The sequence below is a fragment of the Oryzias latipes genome, chromosome 8, assembly GCF_053564925.1.
Source record: "Oryzias latipes strain Hd-rR chromosome 8, Olatipes_Hd-rR_3.1".
Taxonomy (NCBI): Eukaryota; Metazoa; Chordata; class Actinopteri; order Beloniformes; family Adrianichthyidae; genus Oryzias; species Oryzias latipes.
Window position 1 is genome coordinate 6,215,402 of NC_136244.1, and position 20,150 is coordinate 6,235,551.

Here is a 20,150-nt window from a genome sequence, read left to right on the forward strand (position 1 = left end):
GCAAACAACCTCACTGCTCACAAATCAGCTCAGAGTATATTCATGAACTGGAAACCCTTTTAAAAATGAAGTTTAAATCAAAGATTGCAAGCTGATGATGACCCCCCACATTTGTGGACGACGGATCTGTTTCAGATTCATGTTTTTTCCAGATTCACAAATCTAAGGTGATGAGGAACCACAATTGAATTTCCTTCATCTTGATTCTGAAGGATTTGCCCCCTGCAGGTTGTCTGAAGCACTGCAGCTGGAAGGCACTCGGTCAGGATCCTTTTTTTTAGATTTTGATATTTCCTATAAAATAATCAGGAGATTCTGCAATAAATCAGTTTATTTATTCATTTGATCACGACTGACCTTCTATGGTTATGTGCAGCTGTTTTTATTTGTTGGGGAATAGTTTTTATAAAGATAAACGTTAATTCATCTTTTAGCAATATCTTTTTGTCATGTTTGCTTCTAGGCCTTGTCAGAGGGCACCAACATGTCTGTGAAAGAAGCCTTAAATGTTTTTACATTGCGCAAAGACACGGGTCACAAGCAACTGAGCAGCGTTAAAAATGCTGTTTTTGTTCATCCATGTATGTCAGACAACACGTTCTCTGTCAGAGCAGCCAGAGGGGAGGATGTGAGGCTGCGTCAGCACATGGATGAAGGAGATGTCTTACCTCCACTAATCCCACACCCATCTTCAGTGTCTAGTTTTCTGTCTGCGTGGAGCGGAGACAGCTGCTGGCTTCATTCTGAATGACCTGCATGTGTTTACTCTGCAAAAAGCAGCCGTTTCTGCTCACTACTCTTGACACTCGCCCTTCCATTTTGCTCCTTCAGTCGTCAGAACCAGATGAAGGATCAGGCCCAGCAGGCTCTGGTGTCCCCCAGTCAGCTCCCAGAGGAGGCGGAGTGTCTAACAGTCCCCAAATACAAGAGGGATCTTGTCCAGAAGCTGAAGATCCTCCGGCAGGAGCTGTCCCAGCAGCAGCCTCAGGCGGGCCACTGTCGCATCGAGGTGTCCCGTGAGGAGATCTTTGAGGTGAGACCCAACAGGAACCGAGTCAATCATGGCCTCATCAGTTTAAACCACACAATGGCTTCTCTTATAAAACTCTTTTACAGTTGGCTCTCAGAGATGGTGTGAAAACTGCCTGATTCCCTTTCTCAAATTTAAAAACAACAACAAAAAGCTTCTGCTTCTATGGTCCTTTTTCTCCAACTATTGCTTTTATAATCTATTCCTCATAAGTGATGAAATGGCCCAATATTCACTTATTGTGCTGCTTGTAAGTATGCCAGTTATAAATAGACCAACTGGGATATTTTTACTATCTTCTAAAGATGTTTGTCTCCATTTTTTCCCGCTTTGTGCTGCAGTCTGGATGTCATTCTTCTCACCCACTATTGTGACAAAGTTCTCTGCTTAAACACTGAAACAGCTCACTTGTTCCAGATAAGAAGTTTATCGAGGAGGGGGCAGGTTTCTCCCCTGTAGGTGTGGGGCTTTTATCGGAACAACACCACCTGCAACCGACTGCCTGACCCTCATAAAATCTGCGCTGGAATGTGCTGGAACGTCTGTTAATCTGAACGAAGAGATTTTTGTTGGCTGATCTCAGCGTGGAAGAGGGGTGGGAGGACGAGCGAGCGAGCGAGCGGGCGGGTGTGGGGCCACGGGACGTCTTGAGGTTGAGCGAGACAGAACCGCATAGCTTCTCCAGACCGACTGAAGCATTAAATTATGCCTGAATAGGAGTGTGTTAGCTGGTGTGCTGACAGAGCCATCTCTGTGTATTTTTGGTTTAGATAAGACATTCCCGTCTCCGCCGCAGCAGCCATGATCCGTCTTGAGGGCATGGTAGCGGCGGAGGAGGCCGTGTTATTAGAGTCTTATGGATGTGTTTATTATAAGTGCCCCTAATCCACTTGAAATGAACCTCCCTGATGCTGTGAGCTGGTTGCACGTGGGATGAATGCTGACTGAGGCGGAAGGATCCCGGCTCCACAACACGTGAAACTCTACCACTCTAGCAGCACTGCATGAATTCTTTGTTGTTTCAAAGCATCAAAATAATCATTTAACTCCTTATTGGCCTCTTATTTCGTGTTTGAAAACTTATATTTCAACTTATAGCTTTTGCTCTTTAATAGTTTCAAAAAATGGATACATTTTCTTCTCAACAGTTACTCTCTTTGATTTGAAATCATTATGCTTTAAGTGCAAATTTGTGACAAAACTCTCACTTTACTCTCTCGCCGACTCGCCCTGTTTTGGCGTGTTGTGGAGGTAGGCGGAGCAAACTGCAGTCAACCTCCCAGTCTCACTTCAGGGATCGTTTTTAGCTTTAGATCCGACAAGACCACGGGGTCCCTCGCTATATCGCTGTTCACCTTCCGCAGTCTCACTTGCTTCGTTTCCACTGACTATGAAACTGCGCAAATTGGATTTGTGATAATAAATTCGCCTAACCGAAACATGACAATTCAGGAAAAAACTCGCCTTTATCGAAAAAAAAAACCCGTTTTTTTCCGCTTGGAGGAGATGGTTTTTGAGGCGTATCTAAACGTGACATTTTTCACAAAACTGCAATGAAAACACTTTTCGAATTAAATGAAGTCGTGTGACGATGGCGATGCGCTTCTTGATTGGAACTGGCCGCCACAAGAGGTCTTACAGAATCATACAGCTCATGAAAAGCTGCATGTCATGTGGAATTGTTGGATCCACAACTTCTTTTTAAAATCACCAACCACCATTTCATAAAAACCGCTTTATCCATAGCCGCTCCCACGTGTAAGGAGCTCGCCGCTCCACGGCCTGAATGAGACGCCGACGTCTCCTTTGACAGATGATGATGAGCGCTAGTGCCGTGGCAGGAATTTGAATGTAACTGCTGTAAATCATTGTTCACATCTGTCACCGTGTTTTTGAATGACTTGTCGCGTGAGTTGGTTTGTGTTTAGTTGCATAATTAGGATTTAATGGAAACAGTTTACTTGCGAATTTGTTTTTTTCTCTCGCCATTTCTAGTTGAATGAAATGCAGCTATTGTTTCACAAATTTTTTCCAATGTAATTTCGCTTTTCTTTTTTCTTACAGCACAGTGTTCTTCATCCTGATTGGCTGCAGACTTTGTCAATCAAACTCTCCTATGCCATATTTGAACTTTGAGAGTTTAGAAAAAGGGAGAAAAGTTTGAAAAGTGCACAAAGTGTGAAGTGAGAGATTTTACAGCCCTAAAACATCGGATTTCATTTATTGCAGATAATTATCCTGTCAAATAAAAGTGTTGACTCTTAAAAACGGGGATGATTGTCATATAAACACAGGACAACCTAGAAATTGATCAAAAAAACAATAATCTGAAACATTTGCAGTTTTTTTTAACCCAACAAAGTTCTTTCACACCTAAAAAATGCAGTGAATGTATTACAGTTTGATGCTGCTGGAGTCATCAACAGCTGTGCAGAAACTCCACACTGGGGCGCATCACACCGTTAGATAACAAGTTGATGAAGTGTTTGATCTTTTTGAAGCTCATCGTTAGCTGAAGAAGTCTTCTGGGATGGTAACCGTCCCTCATTTACCGACCCTCACTTCTCTTCTGCTGCCAACTCTCCATCAGGCTCAAAATCCGCTGCAAGCGTACTTAATGAAAAGAATTGCTGACAAAGACATCATTTAACTTTGAGGTCAGACGTACCGTTTGATGGTTCCAGGTTAACAGGGTGACCAGGGTCTCCATTCATACTGGGGGAGCTTCTGAACAGCTTTTTAGTGAGACCACCCACCTCCCAGCATAAGGTTTGTTCAGGCAGGAACCTCCTGAGCAGCTCAGGGCAGCTTTGTTTATGTCTGACCTTTCACACACTCACAGGAAATTCAGAGATGTGTACAAGAATGCAAAAAAGTCAGACAAAATTCAACAAAACTGAACTCTGTGCTTTTGGGATAAAAAATATCAGCCACTGGATACTAAATTCAAATGAAGAATCTTTATTTTTCAGAGAAGCATGATTAATACAAGATTGTAGGATTTCTTCTTTGTCAAATTTATTTGAATCTGAGTGGGTCCATGCTCCTGTTTGAAAATAACTGCTTCACTTGTGTTGCTTCACACCCAGGACCCTCATTCTCATTCGTCTGCAACTGATTATTTTTGACTTTGTGTTTATTTGGCAGGAATCGTATCGACAAGTGATGAAGATGAGGCCGAAGGACCTGTGGAAAAGGCTTATGGTAAAGTTTAGAGGTGAAGAAGGCCTGGACTACGGAGGAGTGGCCAGGTGAGGAGCTGCAGCCGTTAACCACAGAATAAAAAATGTTCACTTCCTACGTGAGCAGAATCATGGAACAAGCCTGCTCTGGTTCGCTCGTCCCGCCTTCATGGTTCCGTGTTCTTGGTCGCAGGGAATGGCTCTACCTGCTGTCGCATGAGATGCTGAACCCGTACTACGGCCTGTTCCAGTACTCACGAGACGACATCTACACACTGCAAATCAATCCAGACTCTGCTGTCAATCCCGTGAGTCTGAATACATTGCAAAAAGAGGTCTTGGTTTTAGTCCATTCTCTATGCTTCAAAGTGGAATTCTTGTATAAGGATGTTACTGTTGCGCATGTAGGGAATGGAGTCAAGATTTTCTTATAGGAGGGAGGTTTTCAGTTTTTTCCTAGACGTGTTGGATCTGTCTGCTGAAGATTTTCTTTTCATAACTTTTTCTTCCTGCACGCTCCCCGATACTGTACACCGTGCTGGAAATGTGTGCGTTAAAATAGCTCCATCTTTGATGTCCCACAGCTTCAGAGGCCCCGCAGGATTCAGTCTCTCGTACTGCTTCATTGCTCTGTGTAGCTTGGCGTCCGTCCATTGAACTACAGCTGTCCAGACAGTGTTGTGGAAAGATTCCTGCATGAGTGAAGCTGTTAATAAATGCTGCCAAATGTTTGGTTATTTTCAGCTTCAAACGTTTTAAAGTGGTTTCCTAATGTGGAGTCTTTTTTTGTAAATTCCTGCGCTGTTTTGTGAGTCCGAGTGAGTCTGGAGTGACATCCTGCTTTGAAGCCAAAGTTCTGCTGGTGCATCTCATTAGGAAACTGAAAATGCTTTTGCCCCCTGCAGGAGCACTTGTCTTACTTTCACTTCGTGGGCCGCATCATGGGAATGGCGGTGTTCCACGGCCACTACATAGACGGAGGTTTCACTTTACCCTTCTACAAACAGCTGCTCGGTAAACCCATCACCCTGGATGACATGGAGTCTGTTGACCCCGACCTGCACAACAGCCTTGTTTGGATCCTGTACGTACGAAACGTCCCACTCTCACTGTGAAAGCAGTCTCAGTGCTTTTCTCTGTGTCCCTTTATTCCCAGAGGGGAAAAAACAGTCTTTATCTGCTTCAGTAAAGAACACCTAGACCTCTTTTCTCTTGATCTTTGTGGTGTCGCCCCACAGTGTGTAATTATACACCTGTGAAAATGTAGCCAGACATCCTGAACAAGTCATGGAGGACTCACTAAAGCATTGGTCCCCAACCCCCGGCCCACGGACCACGTGGTACCGGGCCGCAGACAGAAAATAATGCATACACTAACTTTGATTATTTCTTTTATGTTTATTTTCTGACACTAAAGAAATTTTTAATTGGAAAACTACCGGATTCCGTTCACCACATCCGTCTGTCTTGTCGCGTCACGTGACTTTAAGCAGCTGCTTTGATCGCCAAGTTAGTAGCCCAAAGCTACAGTCAGGACCATAAATATTTGGACAGAGACGCATTCTTTCTCATTTAGTTTCTGTGCATTACCACAGTGAATTTTAAATAAAACAACTCAGATTCCATTGAAGTGCAGACTTTCAGCTTTTATGCCATGGGTTGTACAAAAAGATTGCATAAAAATATGAAAAACTAAATCAGTTTTAAACACAATCCCTTCATTTCATGGGCTCATAATTTATTGGACAATTGACCTCAATGCTATTGCATGGGCAGGTGTGGGCAATTCCCTTATGTCATTAGGAGTGAAGCAGATAAAAGGCCTGGAGTTGATTAGAGGACTCGTGCTTGCATTTTGAAGATTTTGCTGTCAACAGACAACATGCTGTCAAAAGAGCTCTCCATGCAGGTAAAAGGAGCCATCATTAAGTTGAGAAAACAGAAAAAAACTATGCCAGAAATCGCTACAGTATTAGGAGTGGCAAAATCAACAGTGTTGTACATCCTGAGAAAGAAAGAAAGCACTGGTGAACTCAGCAAAGCTAAAAGACCTGGACGTCCACGGAAGACAACAGTGGTGGATGATCACAGAATCATTTCCATGGTGAAGAGGAACCCGTTCACAACAGCCAACCAAGTGAACAACACTCTCCAGGAGAAAGGCGTATCAATATCCAAGTCTACCATAAAAAGAAGACTGCATGAAAGTAGATACAGAGGGTAGACTGCAAGATGCAAACCACTCATAAGCCTCAAGAATAGGAAGACTAGATTGGACTTTGCTAAAAAGCATCTAAAAAAGTTCTGGAAAAACATTCTTTGGACAGATGAAACCAAAATCAACCTCTACCAGAATGATGGCAAGAGAAAAGTATGGAGAAGGCGTGGAGAAGCTCCTGATCCAAAGCACACTACATCCTCAGTAAAACACGGTGGAGGCAGTGTGATGGTCTGGGTGTGCATGGCTGCTAGTGGCACTGGGACACTAGTGTTTATTGGTGACGTGACACAGGACAGATGCAGCCCAATGAATTCTGAGGTGTTCAGAGACATTCTGTCTGCGCAGATCCAGGTGAATGCAGCCAAACTGATTGGGCGGCGTTTCATAATACAGATGGACAACAACCCAATACATACCGCCAAAGCAACTCAGGAGTTTATTAAAGCAAAGAAGTGGAATATTTTTGAATGGCCAGTCAGTCACCTGATCTTTACCCAGTTGAGCAGCATTTCACTTGTTGAAGACTAAACTTCAGACAGAAAGGCCCACAAACAAACAGCAACTGAAAGCCGCTGCATTACAGGCCTGACGGAGCATTCAGAAGGAGAAAACCCAGCATCTGGTGATGTCCATGCGTTCAAGACTTCAGGCTGTCATAACCAACAAAGGGTTTTCAACCAAATATTAGTAATAACAATTTTGTTTTCACTTATTTCATTTGTCCAATTACTTATGAGCCCATGAAATGAAGGGATTGTGTTTAAAAAATGCTTTAGTTTTTCACATTTTTATGCAATCTTTTTGTACAACCCATGGAATAAAAGCTGAAAGTCTGCACTTCAATGGAATCTGAGTTGTTTTATTTAAAATTCACTGTGTACAGAAACTAAATGAGAGATTGCATCTCTGTCCAAGTATTTCAGGTCCTGACTGTAAAAAGCTAATGAAGACCAAACAAAAAAACACATTTGGAAAGTTTCTTTGGGGAAAAAAGAGCCAGTGAGGAAACCGAATAAGACTCCTCGACTGCAAAGAAAAATAAAGACGTTATTTACAGACAAAACCAGGTGTTTTCCTCAACAAATGCATTTATGGAGACAGTTGTTCTCACGGACCAGAAGCAGCTCTGACTAATGAGCGGCGACTGATACTCAAATGTTTCACACACACAGATAATAAATCTGCAGACACGGTGGGTTCATGTTTACTATTATATTTAGAAATTACCAGTTTTACGACCGTTGTCATTTTATTTTGCTTTATTAATCCGTCACACCTTAGAAGTAGGTCTCCGCTACAGTTAGCATCCAGTTGTTAGCATCCACTTTGCCGTCTTCATCTTCATCACAAAGTCTACGTTTAAAACAGCCGCTAACATTTTACAGAGGATGAAGATTCAATTTTTCAATCTAACGGTGCGTTGATTATGATCCCGTCTTCAGGGACAATGACATCACAGGTGTGCTGGACCACACCTTCTGCGTGGAACACAATGCTTACGGAGAGATCATTCAGCACGAGCTCAAGCCCAACGGTAAAAGCATCCCCGTCACACAGGAAACCAAGAAAGAGTATGTCCGCCTCTACGTCAACTGGCGTTTTCTGCGAGGCATCGAGGCCCAGTTTCTGGCTCTGCAGAAGGGCTTCAATGAGGTCATCCCCCAGCACCTGCTCAAGGCCTTTGACGAGAAAGAGCTGGAGGTACCTGTCTGTCTGTCTGTCCACGCTTACGTCTGCGTGTCCCAGCGGTCCGCTTACCTGTGGCCTTGTTGATTCTTCTCTGCCTGCAGCTGATCGTGTGCGGCCTGGGGAAGATCGACATCCACGACTGGAAAGGCAACACGCGCCTGAAACACTGCACGCCCGACAGCAACATCGTCAAATGGTTCTGGAAAGCTGTGGAGTTTTTCGATGAAGAGCGCAGAGCGCGGCTGCTGCAGTTCGTCACAGGTTCTTCCAGAGTTCCCCTGCAAGGGTTCAAGGCTCTTCAAGGTAATCAGTCCAACCAATCATTGCTAAGATGGATGAACAAAGGAGCGGCAGTGTGGATGTTGCTCCTCAGATTCCGTTTAATGCTGCCGGGTTAGTCTCTGCTGTGTCTCTACGTGTCTGGCTCTCTCTGACCTGAGATGAACCCTCGGCCTGCGTAACTGTGGTTCAGAGGGTTCGTCCTGGCAGAGAGCGCCGTCCAGACGTGAGGCATGCTCACACGATGAGCACAAGGTGATGCACTGCAGGCTGCACGCACTCCCACTCCCTCCAAACCAACAAAGCTGAGAATTCTCTCAAACAGGCCTGAAACAGCAGAACTTTGCAGCGGCTTAGAAATTCTAATGTTCTACTAAACAAAGGAAATTTCTATTAAAAAACTGCTTTATCTTCACTTATAGCTTTTAGAACGTCCAGCATTCAGTCATTTTATGGACCTGCTTGTCCATTTGAATCATCTTTCTGTAAATTTTTCGTAAAAATGCAGAAAACTTTGAAAAGATGAATCTAAAAAGGATTTGACTTCAGTGAATGATGGAAATGTAAAATCCACGTATGTGTGGTTCCTCTGCTGCTTCCCGTCTTTCAGAACAATGTTAGAAATGCCATGATTATAGGAGTACTTATGTTTTTTCTGTATATTAGATTGATTTATACTACATTTGACTCATTTCATAAAGTTTAAAATATTGAAAGAAATCTAAGTCTCTTTTGAAACTGTAATCATTTCAGTGAAAGTGGCTTCAGTGTGTCGGTTTTTGGGTGGTGTCACAGTGATCTGCTGCTTCTTTCCTGCTGCTCTTCATCTGGATGAAGCATCTTCCTCTCTGGAGAAGCTGCAGGAAAAGAAGCAGGACAGCGATCCTCCTGAACCTTGACATGCCAACGTCACAAAAATGAATCAATCTCATTTAGAATTCTAGTTTAAATTGCTTAATGTTTACTGATGTAATGTGTTTGGGAGTATTTTTATTGATTTAAAGACTATTTCATGATATTTTTGGTCACATTTTTTTAAATGTGTGCCTTTCTATTTTTTTGGATTTTTCATTTGTTAGATATTTGGAGATGTTTTCAAGTATTTACATTTTTGGATAACTAAGTCCAAGTCCAAGGGCTGCACGGTGGCGCAGTGGTTAGCGCTCTTGCCTCACAGCAAGAAGGCCCCCGGTTCAAGTCCCGGCTGGGGGACATGAAAAACACAACATCAATGGGGGACCTTTCTGTGTGGAGTTTGCATGTTCTCCCCGTGCATGCGTGGGTTTTCTCCGGGATCTCCGGTTTCCTCCCACCGTCCAAAAACATGCTTCATAGGTTGATTGGCAACTCTAAATTGTCCATAGGTGTGAGAATGAATGGACGTGTGATTGAGGATATTCTACCCTGCGACAGACTGGCGACCAGTCCAGGGTATCCCTTGCCTGCGCCCAAGTGGCCAGGATAGGCTCCGGCAACCCCGTGACCCCGAAAGGGAAAAACGGTCAAGAAGATGAATGAATGAATGAATGAATAAGTCCAAGTTTGTTTCTTCTTTTCTTGTTTAGTTTGTTGAATGTTTGCTTTTTTCTCCACTGTGGAACAAGACGGGCTCTAAATGGATTTCCACACTGGTTTCATGTTCTGATTGTTCTTCATTCAGGTGCTGCTGGCCCACGACTCTTCACGATCCACCAGATCGACGCCAGCACCAACAACCTGCCCAAAGCCCACACCTGGTGAGAGAGTCCAGAGTAACGAGACAAATGACTCCTTTGGCATTCTGATCCTAACGTTTGTCTCCTTTCAGTTTCAACCGGATTGACATTCCACCTTATGAGACCTACGACAAACTGTACGACAAGCTGCTCACTGCCATCGAGGAGACGTGTGGCTTCGCCGTGGAGTGAATCTGTGGCGTCTGCGAAGGCGGCTCGCCGTCCGCAGGAGTCCATGCAGACGACGGGGCCTGGGGGGGGGTTCATGGACAATCGCTGCAACAAGTGAAGTTCAAACAAGAGCGGACCTGAAGTCATGTGACTGTGGTTCATGGTAAAACCTTCACGTCTTCCTTGGGGACGTTTTTTTACTCATTGAAAGGATCTCTTCAGCTGCTAATAACTCAGACTATTTACTAACTTGTGGAACCTGCAAAGCTTTTCTGGCTCTTCCTTTTTTTTTAACTCATTTTAGCATTTTTAAAAAAGACCTTTTTCCATGTAGCAGAGCTTCATCACGAGGTCGATCCGTGCTGAAACAATAACCGCAGTTATAAGAGCGCTCCTTGTGAGAGGACACGGTTATTATCGGTCCCTGCAGCTCGGTGGAAACCCTAAATGTGGACGCAGAGTGAGCACGACTCAGGCTGTTGTGGACAGACTGGGATGTCAGGCTGCAGCCGACTGTTTACAATCTTCTCCAAAGACGGCAGCAGGGACCTCTGCTTCCAGACGTCGCCCACCTTCACACTCTAGCTGTGTTTGAAAAGGAATAAATAAAGGAATATCTTAAGAATGTGATATTTTTGTATAACAGGAAAAAAAACAATAAAATTCTATATAATATATTTAATATATTGCAGTGCTATTTCTGAAAGCCCTTTCCAGTGTTGAAGGGAAAGTCGAATCTTTTTCATGATGAGTTTTACAGTTTCTAGAAATGCTTTGAAAGAAAAGTTAAGCTTAATTGAGTTTCACTAAAAAAAGTTGTGGTTCCTTTTTGACTGAATCTCATCTTCTTTTGGGGAGAAATTTGTCTTAAGGGCAAAAAATCTTCATGTCCTCTCAGTGCCATAGCAACTCTTGAAAGAATATCAGCGAATATTGACCCTTTAAATGACAAAGATGTTATCCTGGAGCTGCATACAGTGGTGGCAGGTTCATCATGCACCTCTGATGCGCTTCACTCACAGCTGGGCTTTATTGGCATCACCGAGGAGCATTTTTTCCTGTTGCGTCGTTTTCTCCTGAAGCCAAAAGTCCACGAATTTATGCTGCCTTTGTGTCATTTTGGGATACGAAGACCTTGACAACCTTTCAGCCGCGTGGTGCTATCTAGAATTGGGTGTTAGCAGCCTTTCAGACCGACATACTACTTACTGCCTGAAGTGCGTCACTCATGGTTGCAAGAGGTCCACCAAGCCGCCTCCTCCTCAGGACACGTCATTGTTCAAAGATTTAGAACGAACGCCGCCCACCTGTCCTCTTTTTAAGGGAATTAAATGAATTTGCATCCATTTGCCCACAGCAAACCATTGGATGTTGCATGTCTGTATATGTACTTTGCTTGAAAGTGATCAGAGTGAGACGAGCTCCTGCTTTTAGCCTGCTTACAGTCCTGTCAGTGCTGGGGGGGGGTTTATTAAAGGAGATGGAGGGTTTTCTACAGCGAAAATGTTTGAATGTTTTGAAAAGATGCTGCCCATCATGCAAACTCTTAAGACTTGTGGACTGTTCTCAGCAAACTCTTTAACAGCTGAGGAAAACAACAACTTTTTCATACGCGTATGCAAAGTGAAAACTGTCCTTAGATGGTGCTTTGTACAGTAAGAAGATATTGTTCATATATGTGGATCAAACAAACTGTAATTTATCTTTAACTTAAGTGGAAGAGTTTTCTTGACCTGCAAAGAGGTATTGCACACAAACGGAACACGGTCACACTGTGTGTATGGTGACTCTCTGTACCAGATGTTCAAGTTTTAAGTCCAGTGCACAAGCCGGCGGTTCTGCTGTGACCCCACACGACCCCACGCAGCGGGGGCCGGTAGCTGCCATCTGAACAACTCAGCTTTTTCTTAAACAAGTTGAAGGATAACGCTGTCATTGTTTGTTCTGTTTTTTATTAAATGGCATGATCCACTCGCAGAGCAGTTTAGCTGACCGATGCAATTTTTATGTATGTTAACACTATTATTTTGTAAGAGTATTTTATTTTTGTGTGTTACTAGTTCTTATTAAACTTGCCTTTGTCTAACAATGTAAGGCCTTGTAAGTACATGTCCAGTCTTTTGATTAATTTTGTGTCCAGATAATTAAACAAGTTTAGGCAGGAGTCTGCAACCTGAGGCTCCGGAGCCGCATGTGGCTCTATAGTTGAAGAAAAATAACATTTTTAATTTTAAAAACTAGCTGTGAAGTAAAAAATAAATAACGTAAAATTAAAGTAACTCAAACTTTATTGAACTACTAGAATACAAACTGTTGCAGGACAGTATGTATCACTCTAAGGGGCTCCTGAATACAGAATTCAAACATAAGGTGTACTAAATTTTAACATGGATTTTCCATTTTTGGAAGAAAAAAAAAGCAGGGATATTAAGTTATGGTCTAAAAATAGAGTGTCACGTTATTCGCTCTGAGTAGATGTACCCATTTCTGACAGAGATGCACCACAAATGGTCAAATAAACTTTTTTCATCACTGCTATTTGCTGCATTTTATTTATGCAATATATATATGCATCCCTTGTATTATAAATATATCCCTTATATTTATTGGAATAGTTAAAATAACACAAATACAGATCAGTGTCTAAGCTTTCTAAAGTGTGAGGTGAGACTTTTTGGCTCCTACAGGGTTGTCATCAGTGAGAAATCAACCCAAGTGCTTCTTTAAGTGTTGAAGGTTGCAGACCCGTGGGTTAGGCTAAAAGGTCATCACTGCAGCTTGTGTGGACTTGTAGATATGAGACACAAGGTCAAAATAAGCAACGTGCCAGCACAAATATACATAATATTGAACATTTCTAGGAAAGTAAACTTTTTATTTAGTAAAAACAAAAGTCTAATTAATTACTACTACTACTATGTTTTGGTATGAATCTACCAGAGATTCGAAAGCTGCAGAATGAATTTTTTTTTTATTAGTATCTCTCAGGTTCAGCCACAACACCTACACTTCAAGACAGAAAGTCTTCTTTACTCGCAATAGGTCCGCTCTGTACAAGAAAATGGTTAAACCTCAAAGAAAAAGTTTCCTAATTTTAATTCTGTTGGTATTTAAATAATACATGCAAGCAGCAAGTTAATTTATAAACACATGCAGACAGAGGAGTTAAATTTTATATGCTATGTACTTCCGCTGACGTCATTTACTGTTAAAACGGGGAAAAACTTGATCCCAACCGAGCCGAAGCACTGCGTTTTCTATTTTGTACATATTCATCCGCCAACAAAAATAGAACAACCCCCCCGAGTTGTCAATTTTAAAGAAAATAACATTTTGGTTGCTTTTTGCATCAATTTTAATTATTGGACTAAAAAAAAAAAGTTACAAAATAGATATATAACTAAAGAATGGCATCACCGAGGTTATTCTTTTCGGGTGGTGATCTCTTTTGACAATAGAGATTATTATGTATATTGACTATAATTAACATAGTTTCCTCGGGGGGGTTAAGTAAAAAAAAAGGACAAATTTGCTGTTTTTTCGTGTGTTCCTGATGTTTCAAAGTCCCGTTAAAACTGTTGTGGCGGATGAATACCTCGAAGAAGAGACTTCCTCTTTCAATATAAGCCAGGTCTCGTTTTACACTACCGGCATTTCAACAGCGCTGCCAGCTCTTTTTACCTCTATCGGCAGAAAATCCACGTTGTATTTATTGTTTTTAAAGTTATCTTTGTTGTTTACATCATGCCTGGATATTCCGACAGAGATCGTGGCAGAGACAGGGATAGAGACAGAGGGTGAGTCTACCTTAAGATTTTTGTTTGTTGGGTCAGTTTTCTGCCTGCTGCTCTTATGAAATGGCTGACACGGCTTAAAACCGCGATTAAAAATCAGAAGAAAAATGGAAAAAATGTTGTTCAAATCATTGAAATTGAAGGTCTGGGTAGTTTTACATCTAATATTTGAATAATTAGGTCGGTATATGAAATATTTCTGAGAGCGAGTCGAAAATAGGCGTTTCTGACTGGTTGAGGCCTTGTCTGTTCGTGGTCGGCCTCGTGCCGATAAGTTAACGGTTTACATAAATTCAGTCTGAGTCAATACTCTTCTCCTTTCGTTTATACTGAAGTCTTATATCTTTTGTCCCTTCTTACAAATATGTTGGTTTGGAGGTGTTTTGGTTCCCGGCCTTTGTTATGTAGGGCACGAGCCAAAAGTGAAGCGCTAATGCTAACCTAGCTTAGTCGGCTTTTCGCCATGTGGCGGCGGACACAAAATGCCGGCATTTTTCCGCTGCTCCTCCACTTTGTGTCGGCGGCCATTGGTTGACTCTCGTGCCCCTTTTGTCTCTCCTGCAGCAGTTATGGTGGAGGTCCTCGTTTTGGTGGAAGTCGCGGCGGCGGCGGCGGTGGAGGTGGCGGAGGAAAGTTTGGGAACCCCGGAGAGCGGCTCCGGAAGAAACACTGGAACCTGGACGAACTTCCCAAGTTCGAGAAGAACTTTTACCAGCAGCACGCCGACGTGGCCCGAAGATCTCCGGTATTTATCCCGACCTGAACATGTGCTCTTCTGCCCACGTGTGGAGTGATGCATCCGGTCTAAACTTTTAATTGTTTTTGTTTTGTAGCAAGAAGTAGAGCAGTACAGAAGAACCAAGGTGATTACAGTGAAGGGGAGAGAGTGTCCCAATCCCATCACCCATTTCCACGAAGCAAGCTTCCCATGTAAGTTTTAAATCATTTACATCCGTGCATGTCTGTTATTATCTGTAGTTCTGCTCTAATATCTGTTTCCGTTTTCTCCAGCTTATGTGATGGAAGTCATCAACAAACAGAACTGGACTGAACCCACTCCCATCCAGGCTCAAGGCTGGCCTTTGGCTCTCAGTGGCAAAGACATGGTTGGCATTGCACAGACGGGGTCAGGCAAGACGCTTTCTGTAAGTAGTCCTGTTTGACATTTAGCTTCTTTATAGAGAGTTGGTATGTAAATGTGTTTCTCTTCGCTCTTCAGTATCTGCTGCCAGCAATTGTTCACATCAACCACCAGCCTTTCTTGGAGCGTGGAGATGGCCCTATTGTAAGTCCCGCACGGTGTCCTCAGTGGTAACAGTTTGAACATGTCTGGGCTCTAAATGTGCCGTTTTGCTCTTCCAGTGCTTGGTTCTGGCCCCAACCCGAGAGCTGGCCCAGCAGGTGCAACAGGTGGCTGCAGAGTACGGCAGAGCTTCTCGCCTTAAATCCACCTGTATCTATGGAGGAGCTCCAAAGGGACCCCAGATCCGTGACCTGGAGAGGGGTACGGGGATTAAAAGTCCCACTCGTCTTATGATCTAGTTTAGGAGCGTGGTGGTCTTTTAATTGAGAATGCCATTTTTATCCGAAATAGTTTTTAGTTGTTTTTTTCTTTCTTTCTCTTGAGGACGTAGAATCTGCAGAGCAGAAGTAGTTAAATAGAAATTGACCTTTGAGTTGTGGAAGGAGCTATTGGCGTGGAGCAAACCCACTCCCCTTCCCGTCACCCATAACTGAGAGCTCTGTTTACGGCATTTTTTTGTTTTTATCAACTGACTTGAATAAATATTCAGAAATGCAATATAAAGTTTAATTTTCTTAATACGTATACTACATAATCAGAAAAATGCCACAAATATATGTAAAAAAAACAAAATTTTTACATTGGAGTGTCTTTAAATATGGAGATTTTTGGTGGCATTATTCAAAGCGCAACACTAAATTTAAAAGGGGATTTTTCTGTTTCAAGTGCAACATAGTTTTGAGCACAAGTGAGTGTTGTGCTTGGAATAATGGCACAAAAATCTCTATTTATAGGGCATCTGATGCATGAAAAGTTGCAGATTGTTGACTGTATTTCGCCTCACAGGTGTGGAGATCTGCATTGCCACTCCAGGCAGACTTATCGACTTTCTTGAGTCGGGAAAGACGAATCTGCGCCGCTGCACCTACCTGGTGCTGGATGAAGCCGACAGAATGCTGGACATGGGCTTCGAACCTCAGATTCGCAAAATTGTTGACCAAATCCGGGTAGGTTTGGTGGTTGAGAACTTCGCCTGCAGTGGCGTGTTTTGTGAATGTTGTGTGAAAAAATGTCGCTTCTCGTTGTTTTTAGCCTGACCGGCAGACTCTGATGTGGAGCGCCACCTGGCCTAAAGAAGTGCGCCAACTGGCAGAGGACTTCCTGAAGGAGTACGTGCAGATCAACGTAGGGGCACTGCAGCTGAGCGCCAATCACAACATCCTGCAGATCGTGGACGTTTGTACAGACGGAGAGAAGGAAAACAAGTGTGTTTCTCAGCTGGGGGGAAAAAAATCTCTCAACAGCATGAGGTGAAGGTTTCCTCACCCACTGAATGTTTCTCCTCAGGCTGGTCCGTCTACTGGAAGAAATCATGAGCGAGAAGGAGAACAAGACAATCATATTTGTAGAGACGAAGAGGCGCTGCGATGACCTCACCAGGAGGATGAGGAGGGACGGGTGAGTCAGCCTGATTTGTAGCATTAAAAAAACAAAAAAATGTAATGCTTAAGTGTTGACTCTGTTTCTGCAGGTGGCCTGCAATGGGAATCCATGGAGATAAAAGCCAACAGGAAAGGGACTGGGTTCTCAATGGTAAGCTCCCATTGATTATTTGGAACCTGCATGGAGCTGCAGGTCATCTCACTGCAGTTTCTTTTTCCAGAGTTCAAATTTGGGAAGGCTCCAATTCTCATCGCCACAGATGTTGCCTCCAGAGGTTTAGGTCAGTACAAACCCCTCACTTCCTCTTGTATCTTTTTGTATATCAGAAAGAAAGTATATTGCTTTCTGTAACTCTTCTGCTTCTTTCTGAGTTTCTTCCCTGACCTGAAGGAGCAGTCTGTGTGGCAGGGCCTTGGCATGACAAGCCCAGGTACCCAGAGGGGGAAGGAGGATTCTTGGAGGTGTCCTGACTGGCGAGGCACGGGTCTCACAGTTGAGCAGATGTACAGAGGTGACCAGGCCCAAGTGCAGCATAAACGCGCTGGCCTGCCAAAAACTCTGGGGGAGGGAGAGTTGAGGGCTGGCCACAGTTCCTCCCCCCAAATGCTGGTGTGTTCTCTGGCAATGGTTTGGACTGCTTCACACACCCAGGCTCTTGACTGTCCCAGCTCAAAGCCCATCTCTCCTGAAGTCTTGCATGTGTCTATGGTCATTGCAAGTCACTTTGTCTGGTGTTTCTGTTAGACCTATAAAGCATGGGTGGAATTAATGATCCTTCAGCCCGAAGAGCAGTCCCAGATATCGGTCATACCTTCACCTCTGTAACGTCATGGCTACTGGCGCTTTTGGTGACAGTGGGACATGCTAGTTGGACAGTCGGACAGAATCCAAGCTCACACTCCTCCCTCGCCTGCGTTTCAAAGTCATGTCGAGACCTGCCAACGAGAGACTTGAAGGTCACGTGAACACTGGGTCTGGATAAAGCTGAGAAGGTGGTTCACTGTAGGACTTAGGTTTATGTGTGCAGAAGTTTAAAGCAAGTCAGAGTAGTTCAGGCTCAATGTTGCCCCCGTCTGTTGGGGCACAGTGATGGTCAGCTGACAGTTGGAGGGGATGCTGCAGTGGGAATGGACTAGTGATTGCATACTCCACACATGGGGGTAAGGCTTCTTCCTCGGCAGCATGAGTTGGAAGCTCGTGGAGTGTGCATCGTTTCTCTTTTCCCACCGTAGTGTCCGTGGATCAGACTCTCCTGTCGTTTTAATGCCAGTCTCTTTCAGCCTTGCTGGTTATCTGCGCCGTGCACTGGGACTAACTTGACTTTTCTTTGTTTGGCCTGGTTGTTGTGGTGGCTCTGGCACACTTCTGTGCTGCCCTGTCCTTTTCTGCCACACGGCAACGCAACTTTACAGATGTTGAAGATGTGAAATTTGTCATCAACTATGACTACCCCAACAACTCTGAGGACTATATCCACCGCATTGGCAGAACTGCTCGTAGCTCAAAGACGGGCACAGCCTATACCTTCTTCACCGCCAACAACATGAGGCAAGCCAGCGACCTCATCGCTGTGCTGCGCGAGGCCAACCAGGCCATCAACCCCAAGCTCCTCCAAATGGCTGAGGATAGAGGAGGTAAATCCAATTGGTGAGATACAGAAAGTGTGCTGTGAGCAGCAGCTGCTTCCTTCCTGGTGGGGAATTTTGCTTCTTCGGTCTTGGTTCAGATTTTAATCAACCTTTTCAAATCTTTGTCTTCAGGTCGTTCAAGAGGTGGCTATAGGGACGATCGGCGGGATAGGTTTTCATCTGGTAGGCGGGATTTTGGTAGGGACCGGGAAAACCGAGGATTTGACAACGGACAGAGTAAAGCTTTCAGTGCCAGCTCCCAGAACGGAGCTTACGGAGGCATGAACACCAGCAGCACCAATGGCTACGGCGCCGCCGCCGCTGGCTACGCCGCCAACGGACAGGCAAGTTTCAACTCCAACCAGGCAGGAGCCTTTGTGCAGAACGGCTTCCAGCCTCAGCAGTACGCCGCGGCTAATGCTGTCGCCCAGAACGGCGCGAGTCACCCCTCGTTCACCTACGCCCAGGGACAGGCTGCCCCCCAGCAGATTCCTCCACCCCAAATGGTGCCGTACGCCATGCCCCCTCCTCAGTTTTCTCAGTAATCTCATCCTTCAACAGAATAACTTATTCCTCTTTTTGTCTTAAGTACTCAATCCAGTTATCTTTTTTTGTATTTACTCGACGGGGTTACAACTTCAAATTTATCAGGACTTTTCGAACATCTGCAGTGTAGCAATTTTTTTTTTTCTTTCAGGTATTTAATTTGTCACATTCCTAAGTGATGTTTAGTTTTGTATTAGGTGATTACAAGTGTATTGCTTTTCATGTTTATCAAGTAAGAAGCTCCCATCTTGGAAGTGCACTGCATGATCTTTCAAATAAAACAGTTAAAAATAATTTGATTTGCTGTTTTATTTTTTTACTGAAGTGACTCTGAGCTGCTGTGTCCCTCAGCTTCCAGCAGGTGTCGCCCTTCACAAACTATTCTGAACTTAGGCAGCACATGACACAAAAGGTTTGTCGTGAACATCTGGAAACTTTTTTTGTTTGTTTTCCCATTTCTCTTTAAATCAGATTTTCTAAAATATTTTGAATAATCTCTATTAAAATAACAAGAGGCCTTTTCATAAAACATCTAAAACAATCAACATTCTTAAAACTTCATGTAATTTAATGTAGGAACTGTTTTCTGGCCTACATCCAGGCAGATGTTATATTTTGTCAACACTGATCTTAATAGGAAAAAAAAACACAAACATGAAAAATTCTCCTAAATTTGCTCTTTAATAAAACTCAATGTGTCTCAGACATCCAGGAAAAATATTTTAAAACGGAAATCTTAATCAGTTGCCTTGTTAAATGGCTTTTTTATGAATAATTCTTAAATACTTAATGCAGTTTAGTCATTTAGGAAATGTCATTAGTGTTGCTCAAAATCCAGAAAGGAAGTCGCTGTGGGGGGAAAAAAAACGTATTCCGTAAGAAATTGATTTAGAGATTAATTTTAAAAATCTCAGTCTTCAATCATAAAAATGATAAATGTGAAGCAAAGATTGGACAGAGAAATCATCAAGAATGGGAGGTTTTTAGTGAACTAGCAACCTTCTGAGCTGTCATGAAGATAAACGGGTCAGGGACCCGTGATAAAGAACGCCCCGTCACTCCGGTTCTGAAGGTGTGACTGCTTCAGACACGTACAGGAATGTGGAATGAAGGCATGTCAAGAATGCTCACTGAGTAATCATTACAACCGCCAGGTAATGGGTTTCATGCTGGAATGAGGGCCCCACCTCACCGCTGACAACTCCTTTT

At 43.4% G+C, this 20,150-nt stretch overlaps 2 protein-coding genes across 6 annotated transcripts in view; both read left to right on the plus strand.

Moving 5' to 3' along the window:
* The window catches only part of smurf2 (SMAD specific E3 ubiquitin protein ligase 2), a 64,926-nt gene extending 52,535 nt beyond the window's left edge, over window positions 1-12,391 (plus strand). For both annotated transcript variants that reach the window (XM_004071819.5, XM_023957969.2), the window contains 8 exons: window positions 832-1,033; window positions 4,178-4,281; window positions 4,406-4,520; window positions 5,118-5,296; window positions 7,876-8,134; window positions 8,224-8,425; window positions 10,062-10,137; window positions 10,209-12,391. In XM_004071819.5, coding sequence (XP_004071867.1) covers window positions 832-1,033; window positions 4,178-4,281; window positions 4,406-4,520; window positions 5,118-5,296; window positions 7,876-8,134; window positions 8,224-8,425; window positions 10,062-10,137; window positions 10,209-10,308 — 1,237 coding nt within the window. In that variant the 3' untranslated portion in view covers window positions 10,309-12,391. The remainder of the gene's footprint in view (window positions 1-831; window positions 1,034-4,177; window positions 4,282-4,405; window positions 4,521-5,117; window positions 5,297-7,875; window positions 8,135-8,223; window positions 8,426-10,061; window positions 10,138-10,208) is intronic.
* Window positions 12,392-13,491: 1,100 nt separating this feature from the next.
* Window positions 13,492-19,235, plus strand: ddx5 (DEAD (Asp-Glu-Ala-Asp) box helicase 5). Of its 4 annotated transcripts, none has more exons than XM_078951342.1 (13): window positions 13,492-14,084; window positions 14,649-14,826; window positions 14,915-15,011; window positions 15,093-15,226; window positions 15,301-15,366; window positions 15,444-15,585; window positions 16,171-16,331; window positions 16,417-16,589; window positions 16,672-16,782; window positions 16,856-16,917; window positions 16,988-17,047; window positions 18,180-18,414; window positions 18,528-19,235. In XM_078951342.1, the coding sequence occupies exons 1-13, from the start codon at window positions 14,032-14,034 to the stop codon at window positions 18,547-18,549; spliced, it is 1,494 nt and encodes a 497-aa protein (XP_078807468.1). In that variant the 5' UTR covers window positions 13,492-14,031; the 3' UTR covers window positions 18,550-19,235. The 4 variants fall into 4 exon arrangements, with proteins under 4 accessions (XP_078807468.1, XP_011476845.1, XP_004071866.1 ...); XM_011478543.4 differs by having other exon boundaries at window positions 18,180-18,401; XM_004071818.4 differs by having other exon boundaries at window positions 13,891-14,084; window positions 14,646-14,826; window positions 18,180-18,401.
* Window positions 19,236-20,150: the final 915 nt, after the last annotated feature.

Excerpts from the sequence above, each read along its gene's own strand:
- ddx5 (XM_004071818.4), top strand. The coding sequence starts at position 14,032 with ATGCCTGGATATTCCGACAGAGATCGTGGCAGAGACAGGGATAGAGAC. Across the intron at positions 15,012-15,092 it reads CCACGAAGCAAGCTTCCCAT|CTTATGTGATGGAAGTCATC; the intron begins GTAAGTTTTAAA and ends CGTTTTCTCCAG. Across the intron at positions 15,367-15,443 it reads AGCGTGGAGATGGCCCTATT|TGCTTGGTTCTGGCCCCAAC; the intron begins GTAAGTCCCGCA and ends TTGCTCTTCCAG.